General features: G+C 42.8%; 2 protein-coding genes across 2 annotated transcripts in view; one reads left to right on the top strand and one right to left on the bottom strand.

The window, feature by feature from the left end:
- Window positions 1–10,559, bottom strand: part of ATP6V0A2 (ATPase H+ transporting V0 subunit a2) — a 162,093-nt gene extending 151,534 nt beyond the window's left edge. Inside the window, exon 1 of the mRNA XM_082256661.1 lies at window positions 10,334–10,559. Within this exon, the coding sequence (XP_082112787.1) occupies window positions 10,334–10,450 (117 nt within the window). The 5' untranslated portion in view covers window positions 10,451–10,559. The remainder of the gene's footprint in view (window positions 1–10,333) is intronic.
- Window positions 10,560–10,656: 97 nt separating this feature from the next.
- The window catches only part of TCTN2 (tectonic family member 2), a 60,133-nt gene continuing 49,827 nt past the window's right edge, over window positions 10,657–20,962 (top strand). Inside the window, exons 1-5 of the mRNA XM_082256624.1 lie at window positions 10,657–10,833; window positions 14,513–14,617; window positions 14,726–14,802; window positions 16,325–16,520; window positions 18,752–18,852. Coding sequence (XP_082112750.1) covers window positions 10,752–10,833; window positions 14,513–14,617; window positions 14,726–14,802; window positions 16,325–16,520; window positions 18,752–18,852 — 561 coding nt within the window. The 5' untranslated portion in view covers window positions 10,657–10,751. The remainder of the gene's footprint in view (window positions 10,834–14,512; window positions 14,618–14,725; window positions 14,803–16,324; window positions 16,521–18,751; window positions 18,853–20,962) is intronic.

Below are 20,962 nucleotides of genomic sequence, written 5' to 3'. Positions count from 1 at the left end.
TTCAACCGGAATCATGCTTGCCCTGTTCAATCCGAAACCGAAGGGTCCAGAGATCCCAGCAAGGAACTAGGTCCTTACCCCTGACTAGCCAGAAAAAAACTGGAGTACCTATAGCAGGGAGAGGGAGTATACCCCTGGGACTGCCCACTGGCGTAGCCAGATTATTTCTCTGCCTAGTGCCCTACTCCTGTAGGGGCAGTATAACTCAATGGTTATGAAGATCAGGAGCTGTGTCTGTCAATGAATGAAAGAGAAACAAGATTTTCAGTGAGGCTTGAGGACTCAGGACACTAGTATAAATGTAAGCCCCCATTGTGGTTAGCTGATTAGTGGGCAGGGAGGAGGAGGAGGGAGGGAGTGGGCTGTCATTTTTTTTTTTTTTGTGACCAGTAGCAGAGGACTAGAAGCTCCTTCTGCTTAAGTTTTCCTGCAGACAGGCTGGGAAAGATCTGGGTCATAGGATAGCTGTATATTGATTAGGAAAAAGGTATTAGGATTTTTTTTTAATAAAAAATTTACAGTGCCTTCATCCATATATAGAAATAGAAGGGACAACGCACAGTACACAGTGTGTGTTTAGTATCACTTTAAGGTTTATCTAAACCAAAGTACAAAAAAAAATGTAATACACTGCAGCTTATCAGTCCTTGGATGTGGTAACTGCAATTGTTTCCTTGAACAGATATTAACCACTTCAGCCCCAGGAGATTTTAACCCCTTCCTGACCAGGCCCTATTTTGCGATTTGGCACTGCATTATTTTAACGGATAATTGCGCGGTCGTGCGACGCTGTACCCAAACAAAATTTACGTTCTTTTTTTCCTACAAATAGAGCTTACTTTTGGTGGTATTTGATCACCTGTGCGATTTTTTTTTTTGCGCTTTAAACAAAAAAAGAGCAACAGTTTTGAAAAAAAAAAAAAAAAAACAATATTTTTTACATTCTGCTATATGACATTCCCAAAAAAAAAAAAAAAAAAAAAAGATTTAAAAATCAAAATTTTTTAACATTTTAGGCCAATTTGTTTTCTGCTACATATTTTTGGTAAAAAAATAAAAATCAAAAAATTGCAATAAGCGTATTTTGATTGGTTTGCGCAAAAGTTATCACGTTTTCTAACTACGGGAAAGATTTATGTCATTTTTATTGTTTTGGTTTTTTTTTAACTAGTAATGGCGGCGATCTGCAATTTTTTGCAGGACTGCAACATTGCAGCGGACAGATCGGACCCCTAACTGCCCTTTTTGACACTTTTGGGGGTACCAGTAACATTACTACAGTAATCAGTGCTAAAAATATGCACGGTTACTGTAATAATGTCATTGACCGGGAAGGGGTTAAACCTGTGGGTGATCAAAGGGTTAAATGTGACCCTAGGGGAGTGATTCTAACTGTGGGGGGCGTGGCTTCTGAGATGACCATAGAGACCTGTGATCCTATATAGAAGGATCACATGGGCTCTGTGATCATTCCAGGGAGAAGAACGGTCAGCTGTGTTTACAACAGCTGACCGTCCTTCTCTCTCAGCGGGGAACGATCGCGGGTGTCAGGCAGCAATCAGAGCCGCCTGACACACGCATCGGCTTCCCCTCTGACAAGCGGGGGCAGGACTGCGCCGCCGGTGGAGCGCGGTTGCCCCCGAGACTCCTGAGAGTGAGCGCCGTACATGTACGGCGATTCGCCCAGGAGCGGCTGCCTGCCACAGTACAACACAGAGTTTACATACGCTTCAAACTTTAGAACTTTGTAACTGTAGGGCATAAAATACACCAATTGGATAGTTACTGCATGTGCCCAAAGAATGAGGTCAGCTGACTACAGCTGCAAGAAAAAGTATGTGAACAGAGGAAAATACGCCTTCTGAAGTGGCCCAGTCAGAGTCCTGACCTCAACCCAATTGAGATGCTGTGGCATGACCTCAAGAAAGCGATTCACACCAGACATCCCAAGAATATTGCTGAACTGAAACAGTTCTGTAAAGAGGAATTGTCAAGAATTACTCCTGACCGTTGTGCACGTCTGATCTGCAACTACAGGAAACGTTTGGTTGAAGTTATTGCTGCCAAAGGACGTTCAACCAGTTATTTAATCCAACGGTTCACATACTTTTTCCACCTGCACTGTGAATGGTGTGTTCAATAAAAAAATGGCAACATTTCATTCTGTGTGTTATTAGTTTAAGCAGACTGTGATTGTCTATTATTGTGACTTAAAATGTGATCTGATCATCATCTATGACCAATTTGTGCAGAAATCCATATCATTCCAAAGGGTTCACATACGTTTTCTTGCAGCTGTACCTGAATATACCCAATGACCAGGTTATTCCATCATTGGATTTTTTCTTCCCTGATGGAATGGAAGTATTCCAAGATGACAATGCCAGGATTCATCGGGCTCAAATTGTCAAAAGAGTGGTTCAGGGAGCATGAGACATCATTTTCACACATGGATTGGCCACCACAGAGTCCTGAACTTAACTCCATTGAGAATCTTTGGGATGTGCTGCAGAAGGTTTTGGGCAGTGGCCGACTATCCCATCATCAATTCAAGATCTTGGTGAAAAATGTATGCAACACAGTGGTTGGAAATAAGCTTCTGCAATGTCACAAGATTTGTCGAAACAATGGCACAGCGAATGCATGCCGTAATCAAAGCCAACAAAATATTAGAGTGTGTGAACTTTTTTATTTTAATTTTTTTTTAGGCTGCATTCACACTTGAGCGTAGCGTTTTTTACAGCGATTTTACCGCGATTTTTACCGCGATTTTTTCAGGCGTTTTTCATTGACATCTATCAAAAACGCTGGTAATCAGCCCAAAAAGAAGCTCATGTACTTTTTTCAGCTACAGGCGTTTTGCAAAACGCTCAGATGTGAACAGGGGCCATTTAAATGAATGGGGTTTTACTTGTTGGGCGTTTTGGAAGCGTTTCTTTTGAGCGTTTTTGGAGCTGAAAACGCCCAGGTGTGAATGGAGCCTTAGTGGAGACTTTTTTTTTGGCCAGGCAGTGTACTAATAATAGCACTCCTCAACTGGCCTGGACTGATGTTGAAATAATTACTTATAACATATTAGTTACACTAAGCTACTTAAATATGTTTTCTATCACTTTGGTATGCATGTCAGTTTCTCACTTAGCAACATGGCCAGATGAACCTGCAGACCATACAAACGAGTTTGTTTTGGATTTAGTCAGGAAGTTTAACATGCTGAAATTGCCCCACACAGTAGATTTCTTGCCTCTTCCTGTTCTGACAGCTGTCAACTGGACAGGGAATGTGGAGGGGGGGGGGGGGGGGGTAATTCCTCCTCTTAGGGACTGAATAATAAAATCCAGATAGAATTTCCAAACCTTATACAACAAGAGATGTGTTTTTTTTTTATATATAACCGCATAGGAGGGTCTCTGTCAGGTTTGTATTTCCATGTCTCTGTTGCGGAGAATTTCTCTAATATATGTCAGGACAGGAAGAGCTCTCTAAGAGCTTGATCACACTTAGTGGCACCCCTTGCTGCCTCTTTGAAAAGCAATCCATGATAGATCGCTTTTCAGAGAGTGATTGAAAAGTGGTTGGAAGGCAATAGGTCATCTCCTTGGCACTTGTTTTAACCCTGAAATGCCTGTACCCCCCCCCCCCCCCTTCCACTGCATCAATCTTGATGGCTTGAGAGGACCATAGATTGACGGAGCACAGGGGAGAAGAGGTTGTTTAGCAGCCTAGAGGAGCTGCCAGAGCAGAGGATCAAGTAACTGTCTGCAAGTCCCTATGGAAAAAGTCCCTTAAAGGAGAAGTGAGGCCAAAGCGATTTTGTCCTTGCTTCTCCTTTAGGTAACAGGAGTTCATTTAATTTTAGTTTGTTCCTATTCAGTGGCATGAGAAGCAGGGGAGAAAGTACTGTATTTACACTGTTGAGATTGCTTAGAATTTGTTTTCTATAAGGTTCACAACTGTGCTACATAATCTTACCAGCAAGCTAGAATTTGAATGCCTTAAAAGAAAAAAACATTTTGTTTTGTAAAGAGTGGGGAGGGATTAGAATCCCTGTCTGGTTTTTATGGAGGTCTTCTCTTTTAGGAGGATTTAACCCATTTTTCCTGTTTACTAATCTCACCAAAAGTGAAAGAAATATTTGAAATTTCGAGTGGTTACCAGAACAGGGATAAAGGGGAAATCTTCCAACGGGGATGCCAGCTCTGATGACAACTTTGGAAGGATTTCTTCTACCGGTTGTGACTTTAGGACAGAAATCTCCCCACTGGGACACAGATGACAAAAAAAAAAAAAAATTTGCGGTTATAACCCTCCCTTAGGCGCCATTCACTCGTCGACCCCAAAAATGTGTGATTTTGGCAGGGGTCAAAAACAGACATGTAGACTGGATGTGCCTCTGCAAGATGGGACAACTGTTGCACAAGGGTCGCATTGACAACATTTAGATGTGTCTTTTGTGTGACTTTTGAGTGTTTACATCAGAGTAGATCTGATTTAAATCACAATAAAAAGGCTTAGTGCCGGTTCACACTAGGGCGACCTGTGAGGCGACCTGGTCGCCTCACAGGTCGCATCCCATAGGGAAGCTGCGGACCCGTTCTAATAGGAGCGACACAAGTCGCTCCGACCTAGAAAAAGGGTCCGGAGCTTCTTTGGGGCGACCCGGAGGCGACCGCCATAGACTTTAATGTTATGAAGTCAGTGGCGGCCGCTCCGAGGTCGCGGTGCGCTGCTAAGTAGCGTCGCTGCAATGTGAACCGGCGCTTAATGTTAAATCAACCTGATTTAAATGATAATTTTTAAAGAGCAACTTTCATCTCTGTCCCGCGAAAATCGGACGTTCTGTTGAGGTCTGATAAAAATTTTATAGCCTGCACATCTAGTTTTTGTCGTCCGGAAATTTGTAATCGGCTGTCGAAAGCACTATACTAACAATCCAAAAATCAGCAGATCGTTTGTCGGACTAAATTATACTTTCGATTTTCGTATCGTGTGTACGGGCCTTTAGGACTGGCCATACATTATACAATTTTCTTGCACAATTTTCCTTTAGATTTACCAAAACCATATAAATATGAGGTCAAACCTAAACACTTGCAATGCGTATGTAATCAGGCAGGCCCTTGTACTACATGGTTGAAGGGAAATTTGAAGGAAATTGATTAAGAAAACTGTACAATGTATGGCCAGTTTAATCCAGTAATTAGATTGTTTGATACTACTGTCAGCGCCCAACTTCCACCATTGCGGGGATTTAGGTATCCTGCATTTTGCCCTTCCCTAGTCCATTCGCAAAACATTTTGTATTCTGTTCAGGACATTCAGTACTCAGCTGGAGTTCCTCTTCACTATAAATAATGCTAACTGTAGATTTTATACCCAGTGATGTGGAAGACGTGAGCTGCACAAGTGTGAAATCCAACTTTGTGCTGTACAAGTACATTCACAAGGACAGTATAAGCAGGCCTTCCATTGTACTGTAACATCACACACTTTCATCGCAGCAGCCACCAATCACTGCAGGCCATTGGCACACTTGGAACAATACACAGCCCACAGGGATGTCTCCCTGTCATTGAAGAGCCATCGGTTGATTGTGTTTGCCAACCAGGTTCCCATCCCCATCACACAGACATGTGCAGATTAGACAGGACACCTCCCTGACCAATCAGTGAACTCCTCAATGGAAGCAACAGATGATGAATGGAAGACTCCATACACCTGTCACTATTAACAATGGACGTGCCAGATGAATAGAAGGCTTCATACACCTATCACTATGGACTGTCACCATTACCAATGGAAGGCTCCATACACCTATCACTATGGACTGTCACCATTACCAATGGAAGGCTCCATACACCTATCACTATGGACCGCCACCTTTACAAATGGAAGACTCCATACACATATCACTATGAACTGTCACCATTACCAATGTAAGGCTCCATACACCTATCACTATGAACTGTCACCATTACCAATGGAAGGTTCCATACACCTATCACTATGGACGGTCACCATAACCAATGGAAGGCTCCATACACCTATCACTATGGACTGTCACCTTTACCAATGGAAGTGACAGCTGATGAATGGAAGGCTCCATACAGCTATCACTATGGACTGTCGCCATAACCAATGGAAGTGACAGCTGATGAATGGAAGGCTCCATACAGCTATCACTATGGACTGTCGCCATAACCAATGGAAGTGACAGCTGATGAATGGAAGGCTTCATACAGATATCACTATGGACTGGCTCCTTTACTAATGGAAGGCTCCATACAGCTATCACCATGGACTGTCACCATAACCAATGGAAGTGACAGCTGATATTGGAAAGCTCCATACACCTATCACTATGGACTGTCACCTTTACCAATGGAAGGCTTCATACACCTATCACTATGGACTGTCACCATTACCAATGGAAGGCTCCATACACCTATCACTATGGACTGTCACCGTTACCAATGGAAGGCTCCATACACCTATCACTATGGACTGTCACCATAACCAATGGAAGGCTCCATACACCCTTCACTATGGACTGTCACCATAACCAATGGAAGGCTCCATACACCTATCACTATGGACTGTCACCTTTACCAATGGAAGTGACAGCTGATGAATGGAAGGCTCCATACAGCTATCACTATGAACTGTCGCCATAACCAATGGAAGTGACAGCTGATGAATGGAAGGCTTCATACAGATATCACTATGGACTGGCTCCTTCACTAATGGAAGGCTCCATACAGCTATCACCATGGACTGTCACCATAACCAATGGAAGTGACAGCTGATATTGGAAAGCTCCATACACCTATCACTATGGACTGTCACCTTTACCAATGGAAGGCTTCATACACCTATCACTATGGACTGTCACCATTACCAATGGAAGGCTCCATACACCTATCACTATGGACTGTCACCGTTACCAATGGAAGGCTCCATACATCTATCACTATGGACTGTCACCATTACCAATGGAAGGCTCAATACACCCATCACTATGGACTGTCACCATTACCAATGGAAGGCTCCATACACCTATCACTATGAACGGTCACCTTAATCAATGGAAGGCTCCATACAACTATCACTATGAACTGTTACCATTACCAATGGAAGGCTCCATACATCTACCGCTATGGACTGTCACCATTACCAATGGAAGGCTCCATATACATCTACCGCTATGGACTGTCACCATAACCAATGGAAGGCTCCATACATCTACCGCTATGGACTGTCACCATTACCAATGGAAGGCTCCATAAACATATCACTATGGACTGTCACCTTTACCAATGGAAGTGACAGCTGATGAATGGAAGGCTCCATACAGCTATCACTATGAACTGTCGCCATAACCAATGGAAGTGACAGCTGATGAATGGAAGGCTTCATACAGATATCACTATGGACTGGCTCCTTTACTAATGGAAGGCTCCATACAGCTATCACCATGGACTGTCACCATAACCAATGGAAGTGACAGCTGATATTGGAAAGCTCCATACACCTATCACTATGGACTGTCACCTTTACCAATGGAAGGCTTCATACACCTATCACTATGGACTGTCACCATTAGCAATGGAAGGCTCCATACACCTATCACTATGGACTGTCACCGTTACCAATGGAAGGCTCCATACACCTATCACTATGGACTGTCACCGTTACCAATGGAAGGCTCCATACACCTATCACTATGGACTGTCACCATAACCAATGGAAGGCTCCATACACCCTTCACTATGGACTGTCACCATAACCAATGGAAGGCTCCATACACCTATCACTATGGACTGTCACCTTTACCAATGGAAGTGACAGCTGATGAATGGAAGGCTCCATACAGCTATCACTATGAACTGTCGCCATAACCAATGGAAGTGACAGCTGATGAATGGAAGGCTTCATACAGATATCACTATGGACTGGCTCCTTTACTAATGGAAGGCTCCATACAGCTATCACCATGGACTGTCACCATAACCAATGGAAGTGACAGCTGATATTGGAAAGCTCCATACACCTATCACTATGGACTGTCACCTTTACCAATGGAAGGCTTCATAAACCTATCACTATGGACTGTCACCATTACCAATGGAAGGCTCCATACACCTATCACTATGGACTGTCACCGTTACCAATGGAAGGCTCCATACATCTATCACTATGGACTGTCACCATTACCAATGGAAGGCTCAATACACCTATCACTATGGACTGTCACCATTACCAATGGAAGGCTCCATACACCTATCACTATGAACGGTCACCTTAATCAATGGAAGGCTCCATACAACTATCACTATGAACTGTTACCATTACCAATGGAAGGCTCCATACATCTACCGCTATGGACTGTCACCATTACCAATGGAAGGCTCCATATACATCTACCGCTATGGACTGTCACCATAACCAATGGAAGGCTCCATACATCTACCGCTATGGACTGTCACCATAACCAATGGAAGGCTCCATACATCTACCGCTATGGACTGTCACCATTACCAATGGAAGGCTCCATATACATCTACCGCTATGGACTGTCACCATAACCAATGGAAGGCTCCATACATCTACCGCTATGGACTGTCACCATTACCAATGGAAGGCTCCATAAACATATCACTATGGACTGTCACCTTTACCAATGGAAGGCTCCATACACCTATCACTATGGACTGTCACCTTTACCAATGGAAGGCTCCATACACCTATCACTATGGACTGTCACCTTTACCAATGGAACTGACAGCTGATGAATGGAAGGCTCCATACACCTATCACTATGGACTGTCCCCATAACCAATGGAAGCCTCCATACATCTATCACTATGGACTGTCACCATAACCAATGGAAGTGACAGCTGATGAATTGAAGACTCCATACACCTATCACTATGGAAGGTCACCATAACCAATGGAAGTGACAGCTGATGACTGGAAGGCTCCATACATCTATCACTATGGACTGTCACCATAACCAATGGAAGTGACAGCTGATGACTGGAAGGCTCCATACATCTATCACTATGGACTGTCACCATAACCAATGGAAGTGACAGCTGATGAATGGAAGGCTCCATATACCTATCACTATGGACTGTCACCATAACCAATGGAAGTGACAACTGATGACTGGAAGGCTCCATACATCTATCAATATGGACTGTCACCATAACCAATGGAAGTGACAGCTGATGAATGGAAGGCTCCATATACCTATCACTATGGAGTGTCACCATAACCAATGGAAGTGACAGCTGATGAATGAAAGGCTCCATAAAGATATCACTATGGACTGTCACCTTTACCAATGGAAGTGACAGCTGATGAATGGAAGGCTCCATACAGATATCACTATGGACTGTCACCATAACCAATGGAAGTGACAGCTGATGACTGGAAGGCTCCATACATCTATCACTATGGACTGTCACCATAACCAATGGAAGTGACAGCTGATGAATGAAAGGCTCCATACATCTATCACTATGGACTGTCATCATAACCAATGGAAGTGACAGCTGATGAATGGAAGGCTCCATATACCTATCACTATGGACTGTCACCATAACCAATGGAAGTGACAGCTGATGAATGAAAGGCTCCATAAAGATATCACTATGGACTGTCACCTTTACCAATGGAAGTGACAGCTGATGAATGGAAGGCTCCATATACCTATCACTATGGACTGTCACCATAACCAATGGAAGTGACAGCTGATGACTGGAAGGCTCCATACATCTATCACTATGGACTGTCACCATAACCAATGGAAGTGACAGCTGATGAATGAAAGGCTCCATACATCTATCACTATGGACTGTCACCATAACCAATGGAAGTGACAGCTGATGAATGGAAGGCTCCATATACCTATCACTATGGACTGTCACCATAACCAATGGAAGTGACAGCTGATGAATGAAAGGCTCCATAAAGATATCACTATGGACTGTCACCTTTACCAATGGAAGTGACAGCTGATGAATGGAAGGCTCCATATACCTATCACTATGGACTGTCACCATAACCAATGGAAGGCTCCATACAGATATCACTATGGACTGTCCCCATAACCAACGGAAGGGACAGCTGATGAATGAAAGGCTCCATACATCTATCACTATGGACTGTCACCATAACCAATGGAAGGCTCCATACATATACCGCTATGGACTGTCACCATTACCAATGGAAGGCTCCATACACCTATCACTATGGACTGTCACCATTACCTCCTGGAACATAAAAGGAGACTACAAGTGAGGAGACAGAGAAGGCAGCAAATACTCACATCCCTGAACTCTGCCAGCCCCATCTCCCCCAGCTCGCTGACACAATCATACGCCGAGCCGGCCTGGAGGAAGAGCTGTGCCAGGCACATAGGATCACTCCGGAACAGGGACCCCATGGTGAGTGTCCGCCGCTGTGGGCCGGGCTCCTATGTCACGGATAAACTCTCCTCTACACTCCACGTCGCTTCCTTTCCACGGCTCACTCCTCGCACAGCACTTCCGGGATGGCCAGCCTGTGCTGATTGGCAGAGCAGACGGGCCGCCCTGGGGGATGAGCTTCTAGAGGACAGATAGTTTGCCTGCTATAGGGACCCGTAGGCTCTCGAAGTGATTGGTGGATGAGGCCATGGTTACTGTGGAACGCAACGCTCCCATTGACATGACTTCTTAGCAACCGACTGTGCGGAGAGCTGAGGGATGGCGGTCCCGGCGGCTCCGGGGCTATTTGTCATAGGCTTGGTGGTGCTGGCAGCTGGGACAGAAGCCCAGGTCATCACAGGTGAGGAATAGGGGGGGGGGGGGGGGCTGCTCTTCCCTTATAGCAGCCTGACTCTTGCCTTTCAGTGTAGGCCAGCACTGCCAGGTGGGGCATGGGGGAAATGCCAGAAATCAGACCCCACAAGGTGCCAACTCCGACCTTTGTCAGCCACAAAGGCTTCTCCTGGGCTCCTCTCTGATTTAGGTTCACATTGATACAAGTGCCAGCCTTTATTCTGGTATAAGTGCAATCCATACAAAGTAAGGCTAGGGTCACACCTTTGCATCCTCATTTTCCTGTTGTGTGTTTTCATGCATTCTGCCTTTTTTATTTGTTTGTCCAATGAAAGTCATATAAAGTGAAGGTTGCTAGTGGGTGGGGCTTGTTGTCATGTGGTTAAACTCATGAAAATGCTTATGCACAAGGGGCCAGTACAGTACAGTATGCATGAGCATCCATGACTAATGTAAAAAGTGTCCTGTGATCCCCAGATGCTGCAATCAGACACCCATAGACTGCAGATACAAGATTGCACCACTGCATGCACACAGACCTATGTCCCTAAAGCAGACAGTCACACAGGTGTGAGCGGACCCCATAGAAAAGAAAGGCAATCATTATGCACAGAGCCCAGAAGAGCTTCCTCTTGGCCCTCTCTATCATCGCTCTTTTTTTTGTTTATAGCGCAAAAAGGAAAAATCGCACAGGTGATCAAATACCACCAAAAGAAAGCTCTGTTTGTGGGGGAAAAAAAGAACGTAAATTTTGTTTGGGTACAGTGTCGCACGACCGCGCAATTATCCGTTAAAATAATGCAGTGCAGAATCGCAAAATAGGGCCTGGTCAGGAAGGGGTTAAAATCTCCTGGGGCTGAAGTGGTTAATATCTGTTCAAGGAAACAATTGCAGTTACCACATCCAAGGACTGATAAGCTGCAGTGTATTACATTTTTTCTGTACTTTGGTTTAGATAAACCTTAAAGTGATACTAAACACACACTGTGTACTGTGCGTTGTCCCTTCTATTTCTATATATGGATGAAGGCACTGTAAATATTTTAATAAAAAAAAAAATCCTAATACCTTTTTCCTAATCAATATACAGCTATCCTATGACCCAGATCTTTCCCAGCCTGTCTGCAGGAAAACTTAAGCAGAAGGAGCTTCTAGTCCTCTGCTACTGGTCACATGTTCAAAAAAAAAAAAAATGACAGCCCACTCCCTCCCTCCTCCTCCTCCCTGCCCACTAATCAGCTAACCACAATGGGGGCTTACATTTATACTAGTGTCCTGAGTCCTCAATTTAATTTGGGTATAGCGTCGCATGACCGCGCACTTGTCTGTTAAAGTAACACAGTGCCGAATCGCAAAATAGGCCCTGGTCTTTGAGCAGCCAAATCCTCCAGGGCTTAAGTGGTTAAAGTAGACTATATTGTCAAAAGTATTAGGACACCTGCCTTTACACGCACGTGAACTTTAATGGCATCCCAGTCTTAGTCCGTAGGGTTCTATATTGAGTTGGCCCACCCTTTACAGCTATAACAGCTTCAACTCTTCTGGGAAGACTGTCCACAAGGTTTAGGAGTGTGCCTATGGGAATGTTTGACCATTCTTCCAGAAGAGCATTTGTGAGGTCAGGCACTGATGTTGAAGAGAATGCCTGGCTCGCAGTCTGCGCTCTAATTCATCCTAAATGTGTTCTGTCGGGTTGAGGTCAGGACTCTTTGCAGGCCAGTCAAGTTCCTCCACCCCAAACTCGCTCATCCAAGTCTTTATGGACCTTGCTTTGTGTACTGGTGTCCAGTCATGTTGGAACAGGAAGGGGCCAAACTGTTTCTACAAAGTTGGGAGCATGAAATTGTCCAAAATGTCTTGGTATGCTGACACCTTAAGAGTTCCCTTCACTGGAACTAAGGGGCCAAGCCTAACCCCTGAAAAACAACCCCACACTATAATCTCCCCTCCACCAAATGATTTGGAACAGTTCACAAAGCATGGTCCATAAAGACATGGATGAGAGAGTTTGGGGTGGAGGAACTTGACTGGCCTGCACAGAGTCCTGAGCTCAACCCGATCGAACACCTTTTGGATGAACTAGAGCGGAGACTGGGAGCCAGGCCTTCTTGTCCAAAATCAGTGCCTGACTTCACAAATGCTCTTCTGGAAGAATGGACAAACATCCCCATAGACACACTCCTAAACCTTGTGGACAGCCTTCCCAGAAGAGTTGAAGCTGTTATAGCTGCAAAGGGTGGGCCAACTCAATAATAAACCCTTTAAAGGTTACAACTACTTAAACTTTTTATTAAAACAGTTACATTCTAGGAATGCCATGAATAACTCAGTTGCTTGTTTCCTCAACCATACTGTCAAGCCTTCAAATGTCTGGTGTTATAACTGATCATATGTGCAGCACCATGGCAACTGCAAATCAAACAAAGCCTAAGATGGAAGCTGATTCACAATTTTTATCCCTGGGCCCGCTAAATTAATGTAAGTGCATAAGAATACATTTTTAAAATGAACGTCAACAAATGGTAAAATGTGCAATAATACACACACACTAAGGCCCCGTTCACACTGGGGCGACGCTACTTCCTGGGGCGACCTCACAGGTCGCGGCGCGCTGCTCGCACCGCGACCTCGGAGTGGCCGGCACGGACTTTATAACATTGAAGTCTATGCAGGTCGCTCCGGGTCGCCCCAAAGAAGCTCAGGACCCTTTTTCTAAGTTGGAGCGACTTGTGTCGCTTCTATTAGAACGGGTCCACAGCTTCTCTATGCGAGGCGACCTGTCAGGCGACCAGGTCGCCTGACAGGTCGCCCCAGTGTGAACGGGGGCTTAGGAGTAAATGGGTGTAAACAGTCCCAGTTTGTGTATAAAATGTCTAATACCAAAAGAAAGCCAGTGTGTACAGCATAACAAGTATACACCTTAAAGGCAGAATGTAGGTTAAGTCATGCATCCATCCAATTTCCTACCCCTGTCCTCTTGGCTAAGGCTGGCCATACACTATACAATTTTCTTATTCAATTTCCTTTAGATTTACCTTAAACTATGTAGTGCAAGGGCCTGTCTGATTACATACAAATTGAAAGTGTTTAGGTTTGACCTTATATCACATGGTTTTGGTAAATCTAAAGCAAAGTTGAACAAGAAAATTGTATAGTGTATGGCCAGCCTAAGACAGATAATGGGTTTAGAAGTATGATAAAATTGCCCTCAGATTTGATAGCATGGGACTTGTCTGTTGTTCAATAAACCTTTATTGCGTAAGACGTAACTGTACAGATGGGCTCAAATCGCACCAAAGACACGCATGCAGCAATTTTGGAACCACACTACAACTGAATTGCATGGTGGTTTTGTACCATGTGATCAGGTGCGCACTGCGTTTGTAACCTGCATTTGCGGTGTCTTTAGGCTTACATTTACACCCCCAGCGGATTGCAGGAGCAGTGTGATTTGATTGCGCTGTGGAAAATGCACATGGATCGCAACGTTTCCCGCACCACATTAGTGTGATCCTAGCCTTAAGCTTGCTTGGAATTTATGTTTATAAAGTCAGCAACTATGCTGCTAATGGTATAAGCATGTTCTCATTTGAATCTTTAAAGATTTGTTCTCAAATGTAAATAATGTTTAATGTAATTTGCACAAATTAAAGATGCCTTCCTAATTCTGATGATCTGCCTTTCAGGTTTCTTTCCTTCTACAATATTTATGTCTGGACCGGAAGTGACTACATACCTTGTTACAAATGCATCTTCTGTCAATTTATTCCTTGCTGTCATTACAGATACCAGTAAGTTGAATGTTGTCTTCATTTTTATTAAAACTAGTACATATTCCTATAGCCCAAATCACTTACAGGAATAGCTACATAACACTAAGCTTTACTATGTCATTTTAGTTTCTGCACCTGTGGAAAGTTGCAGTGGGAGTAATAATTTAGACAACTGGTCTTCAGCTTACGTTGGGACACAGACGGTGAGTAAAATACATTCAAAGAACTTTGTACAAATGATATATGCTCTATTTTCAAAAACTACAATTATACTTGTATATTATTAAATTCCTTATTCTCAGATGTAGTAGTAGCATTTGTTTTTTTTTTTTTTTTTTTTTGTTTTGGCCTTTTTTTTTCACCTGGGGATCTGACCAGTAAGTCTGTCATTTTTCAACTCCCTATGGGCTCTTTCACACGGGCGATCCGATTAGATCCGCCTGTCAGTTTTTTTAGGCGGATGTGATCGGATCCTCCATGCAGCTCTATGGGGCAGCGGATGTCAGCGGAGACACCCGCTGCCATCCGTATCCGATCCTGTCCGTGAAATCTGGACGGATGGAAACCCTATTTTTCCATCCGTTCAGGTATCGGATCGGATGAGAGCAGACAGGCGGTCCGCTCTCATCCGATCCCCCATAGAGAGCAGCGGGGGCTGTGACACCTCCCTCTCCGCACTGCAAGCGGAGACTGAGCTGTCATACGCCGGCTCAGCGGGGATCGGCTGATCGATCCCCGCTGAGCAGCAGAGATCCGCCTACGGAGGCGGACCGTGTGAAAGAGCCCTATAACAGACCAAGCTGTCCAGCAAAAGTAGCAGTTAGTGTTGAGACAATCCATTTAACACTCACAGGGGTGCTTACAATGGTCAGATTTAATTAAATGTATTCATTTATTTAATATTTTATTATTTATTCCAAAAAAGAAAAAAAAACTGTTTGCATCTGCTGAAAATGCGTTGGCTGGAGTTCAGCTTTAATTTGTTAGTCAAGTCCATGTCAATCTGTTAGTACAGATAACTAAAGCCCCGTACACACGTACCGATCGTCGGCCGACCGATCGGCCGTCTTTTGTCCCCGGGCTGTCGTGTCCGCTGAAAAGTGCAAAAGACTGCACACGAATTTTGTCCGCCGACTGCAGAAGTGATGTCATGTGATGGTTAACTTTCCCTGTGTTTTTTCTTTTCTGAGCATGCCCAGTCTTGCAAATCTGCTGTCTGTCGGCCGAATTCTGTGCTGACTGGCGAACAATCAGCCATTCTGGTGTCGGCATACAAAAATTTTAATGCTTGCACGACAGATTCTGTTCGGCCGAAAGTGCGCTGTCGGAAGCATCATACTAACAAGCCGAAAATCGGCGGATCGGTCGTCGGCCGAATCTTTTCTGCACGTGTGTACGGGGCTTTACACTACATTTTTACCAGAATGACAATGCTGCTGTCCAAATGTGTCTCTGTTGCTCCTCTATCCAGTGTGGAGACATCTTAGGACAGGAAGCATTTACTGGCCAGATCACCATCTGAAAGTAAGGGGGGGGGGGAACCTAAGAAAATGAATCCAGCCACGCTTTTAAGGATTGTAGGCTGCAATATAGAACATTTTTGCTTTTATTACAACTTTAAAAACCTGTGATATATAAAAAAAAAAAAAAAAAAAAAAAAAAAACGAGCCCCAAATAAACATTAATAATGTTGATAATACCAACATATTTGCATTTTTCTGGCAGAATGTATTTAAAGTCACAGTGACATCACAGAAGAATCTTACTCTATGTGCCATCAATGAAAATAATTGCTGCACTGAGGATCTGTGTATTGTGGAAACACTTCAAGTTACAGCTTGTGAGAATAACGCACCCATCAGCAGTCTACTAATCCACGCTGAAATTTATATCAACACTACTTTTATAGGGCTTGTATCAGGTAATGGGTAAAATAAACATGTCATTTTTTCTGTATAAGTACTATTCAGGGACAGCAACTGTAATGACTTAGGCCCCTTTCACACGGCTCTGTTCCGTCGACAGAGCCGTGCTGCTCAGAGATCGAGCCTGAAAAACTGACAGGCGGACCGTTTAGAATAGAAGTGTGAAAGGGGCCTAACACTGAACTTAATCCTTTTTCTCATTTCCGCCCCTCATTTGGAATGAACTGGATGTAAATTTTTTCCACAATGCCTCATAGAATCCTTGCTAAACAATATTCACAATTGTCACTTTTAGGACAAATATACTGTATAGGGTCCATGCACACCAGTCTTATAAAAACACCAGTTCTTTTGGAAAAAAATGCTCATATAGAGCGCTATTGTACAAGTGTTCAGGAGCATCAAGCGTTTTTTTTTTTTTTCTGCCAGAAAGCTCCTCTCAAAAATGCAAACCAGAAGAGTTTTTTTTTTTTCTGCCTCTAAACAATGAGCTTAATGCGACAATAAACCTTCAGGTTTTTTTCCTTTGAAATAACAAACATGTTATACTTACCCGCTCTGTATACTCACCCGGTGGCACTCCTGGTTCCTCTTTGGCGAGTACACCCATAAGAAGTGCTCCAGAACCGCCTTGTCTGCATCCATTGACACAGACAGGGGGGCTTGGCCCTGCTGCCCCCACTCACTCATTACAGAATTTGTTATTAATCTGTGCAGTGAGGCGGGACAGAGCCGGGAGAGCTGCTGCTCTTGTGCACGTCAATGGATCAGGATCGGGCTCGGGAAAGTAAAAGGTGGGGGTTGGGCAAACACATGTAGCAGAGGTGGTTATTTACCTTATTGCATTAGAATACATTAAGATAAAAATCTCTAAGCCTTTACAACTACTTTAAAATGTGCCTCTAAACACCCTAGTGTGCATGGACACATAGGATAACACTGAGTTGCTTCTACAGGCAAAATGCAAAACTCATGTAGAAGCAGTGTTTTATAAGCCTAATGTGCATGGCCCTTTATTAGATTTGACTATGGTATAATTTATTCTGTTGAGTTTGTCCTTTTGACATAATAGTAGTTTTCAGAGTATTATAGTAATTAAAAAAAAAAATTAAGACAAAAAAAAAAAAAAGGTCAAAAAACACAGTAAACAAAAAAAAAAAAAAGATAGTCTACTTTAAAATGCATAAAGGGAGCACAGCCTACCTGCTCATTTTATTTTTTATTTTTTGATGGTATTATTGTTACACACTCGTTGATTTAGTCCATTTTGTTGGTAATCTGGTGGTCTCTTCAGTTTGTGATGTAGGCAAGGGTTATATATATATATATATATATCAGTCAAGTCAAATGCAATTTGCTTCTGATTTGCTTAACCCTAGGTTCACACTTCTGCGTTTGTGCGGGCCGCGTTCGCGCAGGCAAGGCAGCCCGCTCAAATGAATGGGCTGCTGTGCCTGCTATTCCGCAAAAAAAAAAAAAAAGTGCATACACCTTTTCAAAGATGTGGCCACAGGGAAATTTGACCATGAGATTTCCCCACACACGTGCTGAGATGCGTGGGGGTGCCATTCAGAATGAATGGCAGCCCTGCGCGTCTTCTTCTATGAACAGCGCGATTTGGCTGTGGTTGGTTGCAGATGTGGGAACAGATGCGATTCCCACAGCCACACACATAGATGTGAACCTAGCCTAAAAGTTGCATCAAGGTGCTTCTAAGTTGTATCAAGATGTTTTGAGCTGCTTTTGCATTTAATGGCTCTTGGGATCATATCAGTGACTCAATGCTGAAAACCCATTTACCCAGTTGGAATAAGATGAGTTAAAATATAACTAAAGGCAAAACTCCCATTCACCCTCTTTATTTGTTGTGTTTACTGTTATCACTGAAAGTGAAAGTAAAAGAAAATGCAGAATTTTGGGTTGTTCACAAAACAGTAATAGAGGGGAAATCTTCCCATGGGGGCACTAGTTCTAGTGACCTGGGGGTCCCCGAAAGAAATCCCTTAATTTGCAGGAATTTCCTCTCACTTCCTGTTTGGCTATGAGACAGTAGTTAAAATGAAATCTCCACAATTGGACACAGATGGCAAAAAAAAAAAAAAAAACACCATCCCTTAAAAAATATTTGCCTACAGTTCTACTTTAACAGATGTTTTTGCATGGTATAAGCTGGAATTCTTCTTAAACGATGTACATTTAGCATTAAAATGTTTTGTTTTGTTGACAGATAATGAAACTGTGATACCCAATCAAGTGTACCAACCTCTAGGATCGTGCCCATGTAATCTAACAGCTGGAGCATGTGACATTCTCTGCTGTTGTGATCAAGTAAGAGTTTATGTAATCAAATTTTGTTGTAATGTACAGTATATTCTTGTAGTAAAAAAAAAAAGGATAACCTCATTATAGTAAACAATGTTAGCATTGGGAAGATTTGGTGATTGGAGCTTTGCAAAGATCAACAAACAGTGAGAGTGGAGAGGTAAACGCGAAAGCAGTAACTATAGAATAGTGTTTTGAGCTATTCAGCCTTCACTAGGAAAGGTAAGCAACAGGTGCAGCCTGAGGCAGGTACTGATTGCTAGTATGTCCAATGCAGGCCATATATGGATCAAATTCCTGCACAAATTTTCTTTCAAAAATCTTGATTTTGTGTGTTTTGTGATCCAATGATGCTACCATTGCTTTCCACCAAGCAAGCCTTCAATTTCACCTTTTTGTGCATATGCGCATTTCTTTTTCGATTTTAATATTTCTTACGTGATTCTTCCCATCGTTGATTAGAAAATAGTTTGTTTTTCCAAAAATTTCCATCATGCCCGATCACTCAAACTCGATAGACGTACAAAATCGGCTGTTGCTGCGGCCCACTAATGGTGCGAAATTCAAACGAAAACTCATAGATCTAATTTTCAAAAAGAAACTTATTTCAGAATTTGACTCATTTATAGCCTGGATAAGCAAGCGTTGATTTCCAATACAGTAAAATGGTGGCAGTGGGTCCTATAGAAAGCAATGACTTTTTTTTTTTTTTTTTTTTGTCGTACTTTTTTACCTGTGTTGTACAAAATGGGCAGTCCTGAACAATTAATTTTAATGATATAAATATTTTATTCATTTTTGAAAAGCAGAAGTGGGAATTGGTACCTGTCATACTAGGTATGCACTCCCTGGGGAAAATAAAAAGTTTGCAATGAGAAGAGATTAAACGTGGGGAGTGTGTGGGGGGTGGGTGGAGAAGGAGGATAAACGGACCTTCCATTTTCAGGTAAAGTTCCGCCTTAAGGCTTCCCAGGGGTTACAAACTAGGTTTTGATTAAGAATGGTTTTTATTAAGTTGTATACTCCATAGTTTTTGCCACTAAATCTGGTGAAGAGTGCCCTGTGCCTTGCATCTCTGAAAACAAAGTGGGGAGGCAATAGGATTCAATTTTGCCATGTGATCCATATACCAGTGGAATAGCACTAAGTGCATTTTCTTTGTCCAAGATATTGGTGGAACATTTTGCTGCTATTGTCCAAATTCTATCCCTTTCTCAGATATCTAAGGAGTAGATATGACCCTTTAATAGCGTGTATTCTGCCGCACCAAGACAAGGGGATGGAACACCAGGTGGTTAGAAGGCTCAAGCATTTCCTAAAGCTGGCTATACACCAGTAGAATATTGTTTGAAATGTATTGATTAAAGAATGGTTGTTCAACTTTTGAATAGTTTATGGGGGCAAATGAACATTAAATTTCAACCACATTGATGAGAAAGTTCAAAGAATGGAAATTTTTCCTCAAACTAACAAATTTCTAACAGTGTATGCAGTTTTCATTCAGAAAATTACATTCTTTCCAAAGTCAAATGTTGAACGCAAATTAAATTTTGAGCGACATTTGTCCAGTCCTTGAATGTACAAACTATTTTTTGTACAAACACTTGTTTGAAAATCTACTATTGTACTTAAGTCAGCTTAATCAGCTATTGAGCTTAAGTCGGGGTGAATAGTTTGCTTTATATAGGAAGTCAAAGGAGGAGGTGATATTAATAAAGGTAAGGATGAGGGTCAAGTGAAGTGATAATTCTTCCTGACTGTGTGACATTTAGTGCTTTCAACTTGAATTCAATAAATCCAAGTCCTGAAAGTACCAAACGTCCAATATGGTTGTTGTGTGTAGTGTAAATATTCAGAAGGATATAATCTACGAATAGCATGGCTTTGTGTTCGGTGTCCATGAACTAAAGGCTGTGAATCTAAGTGTTTGCTCACATTGCTACGGCTAGAGGCTCTAGAGGCCAAGGTGTGCCTTGGAAAATAAGGAAAGGCGCAGAACTAAAGCCTGCTTATCTTAGTGACGTTGAGGCTTTAGTATATAGTGCTGCAATCTATACTAGAAATCCTTCCCTGAAGTCCCACTTACAGAGTGCAGAAAACATGTATTGCCACAATA

This window comes from Pelophylax lessonae, assembly GCF_965119305.1.
Source record: "Pelophylax lessonae genome assembly, chromosome: 1".
NCBI lineage: Eukaryota > Metazoa > Chordata > Amphibia > Anura > Ranidae > Pelophylax > Pelophylax lessonae.
Note: the sequence above shows the minus strand (reverse complement) of the source record. Positions and strands in the feature narration are given on the sequence as shown.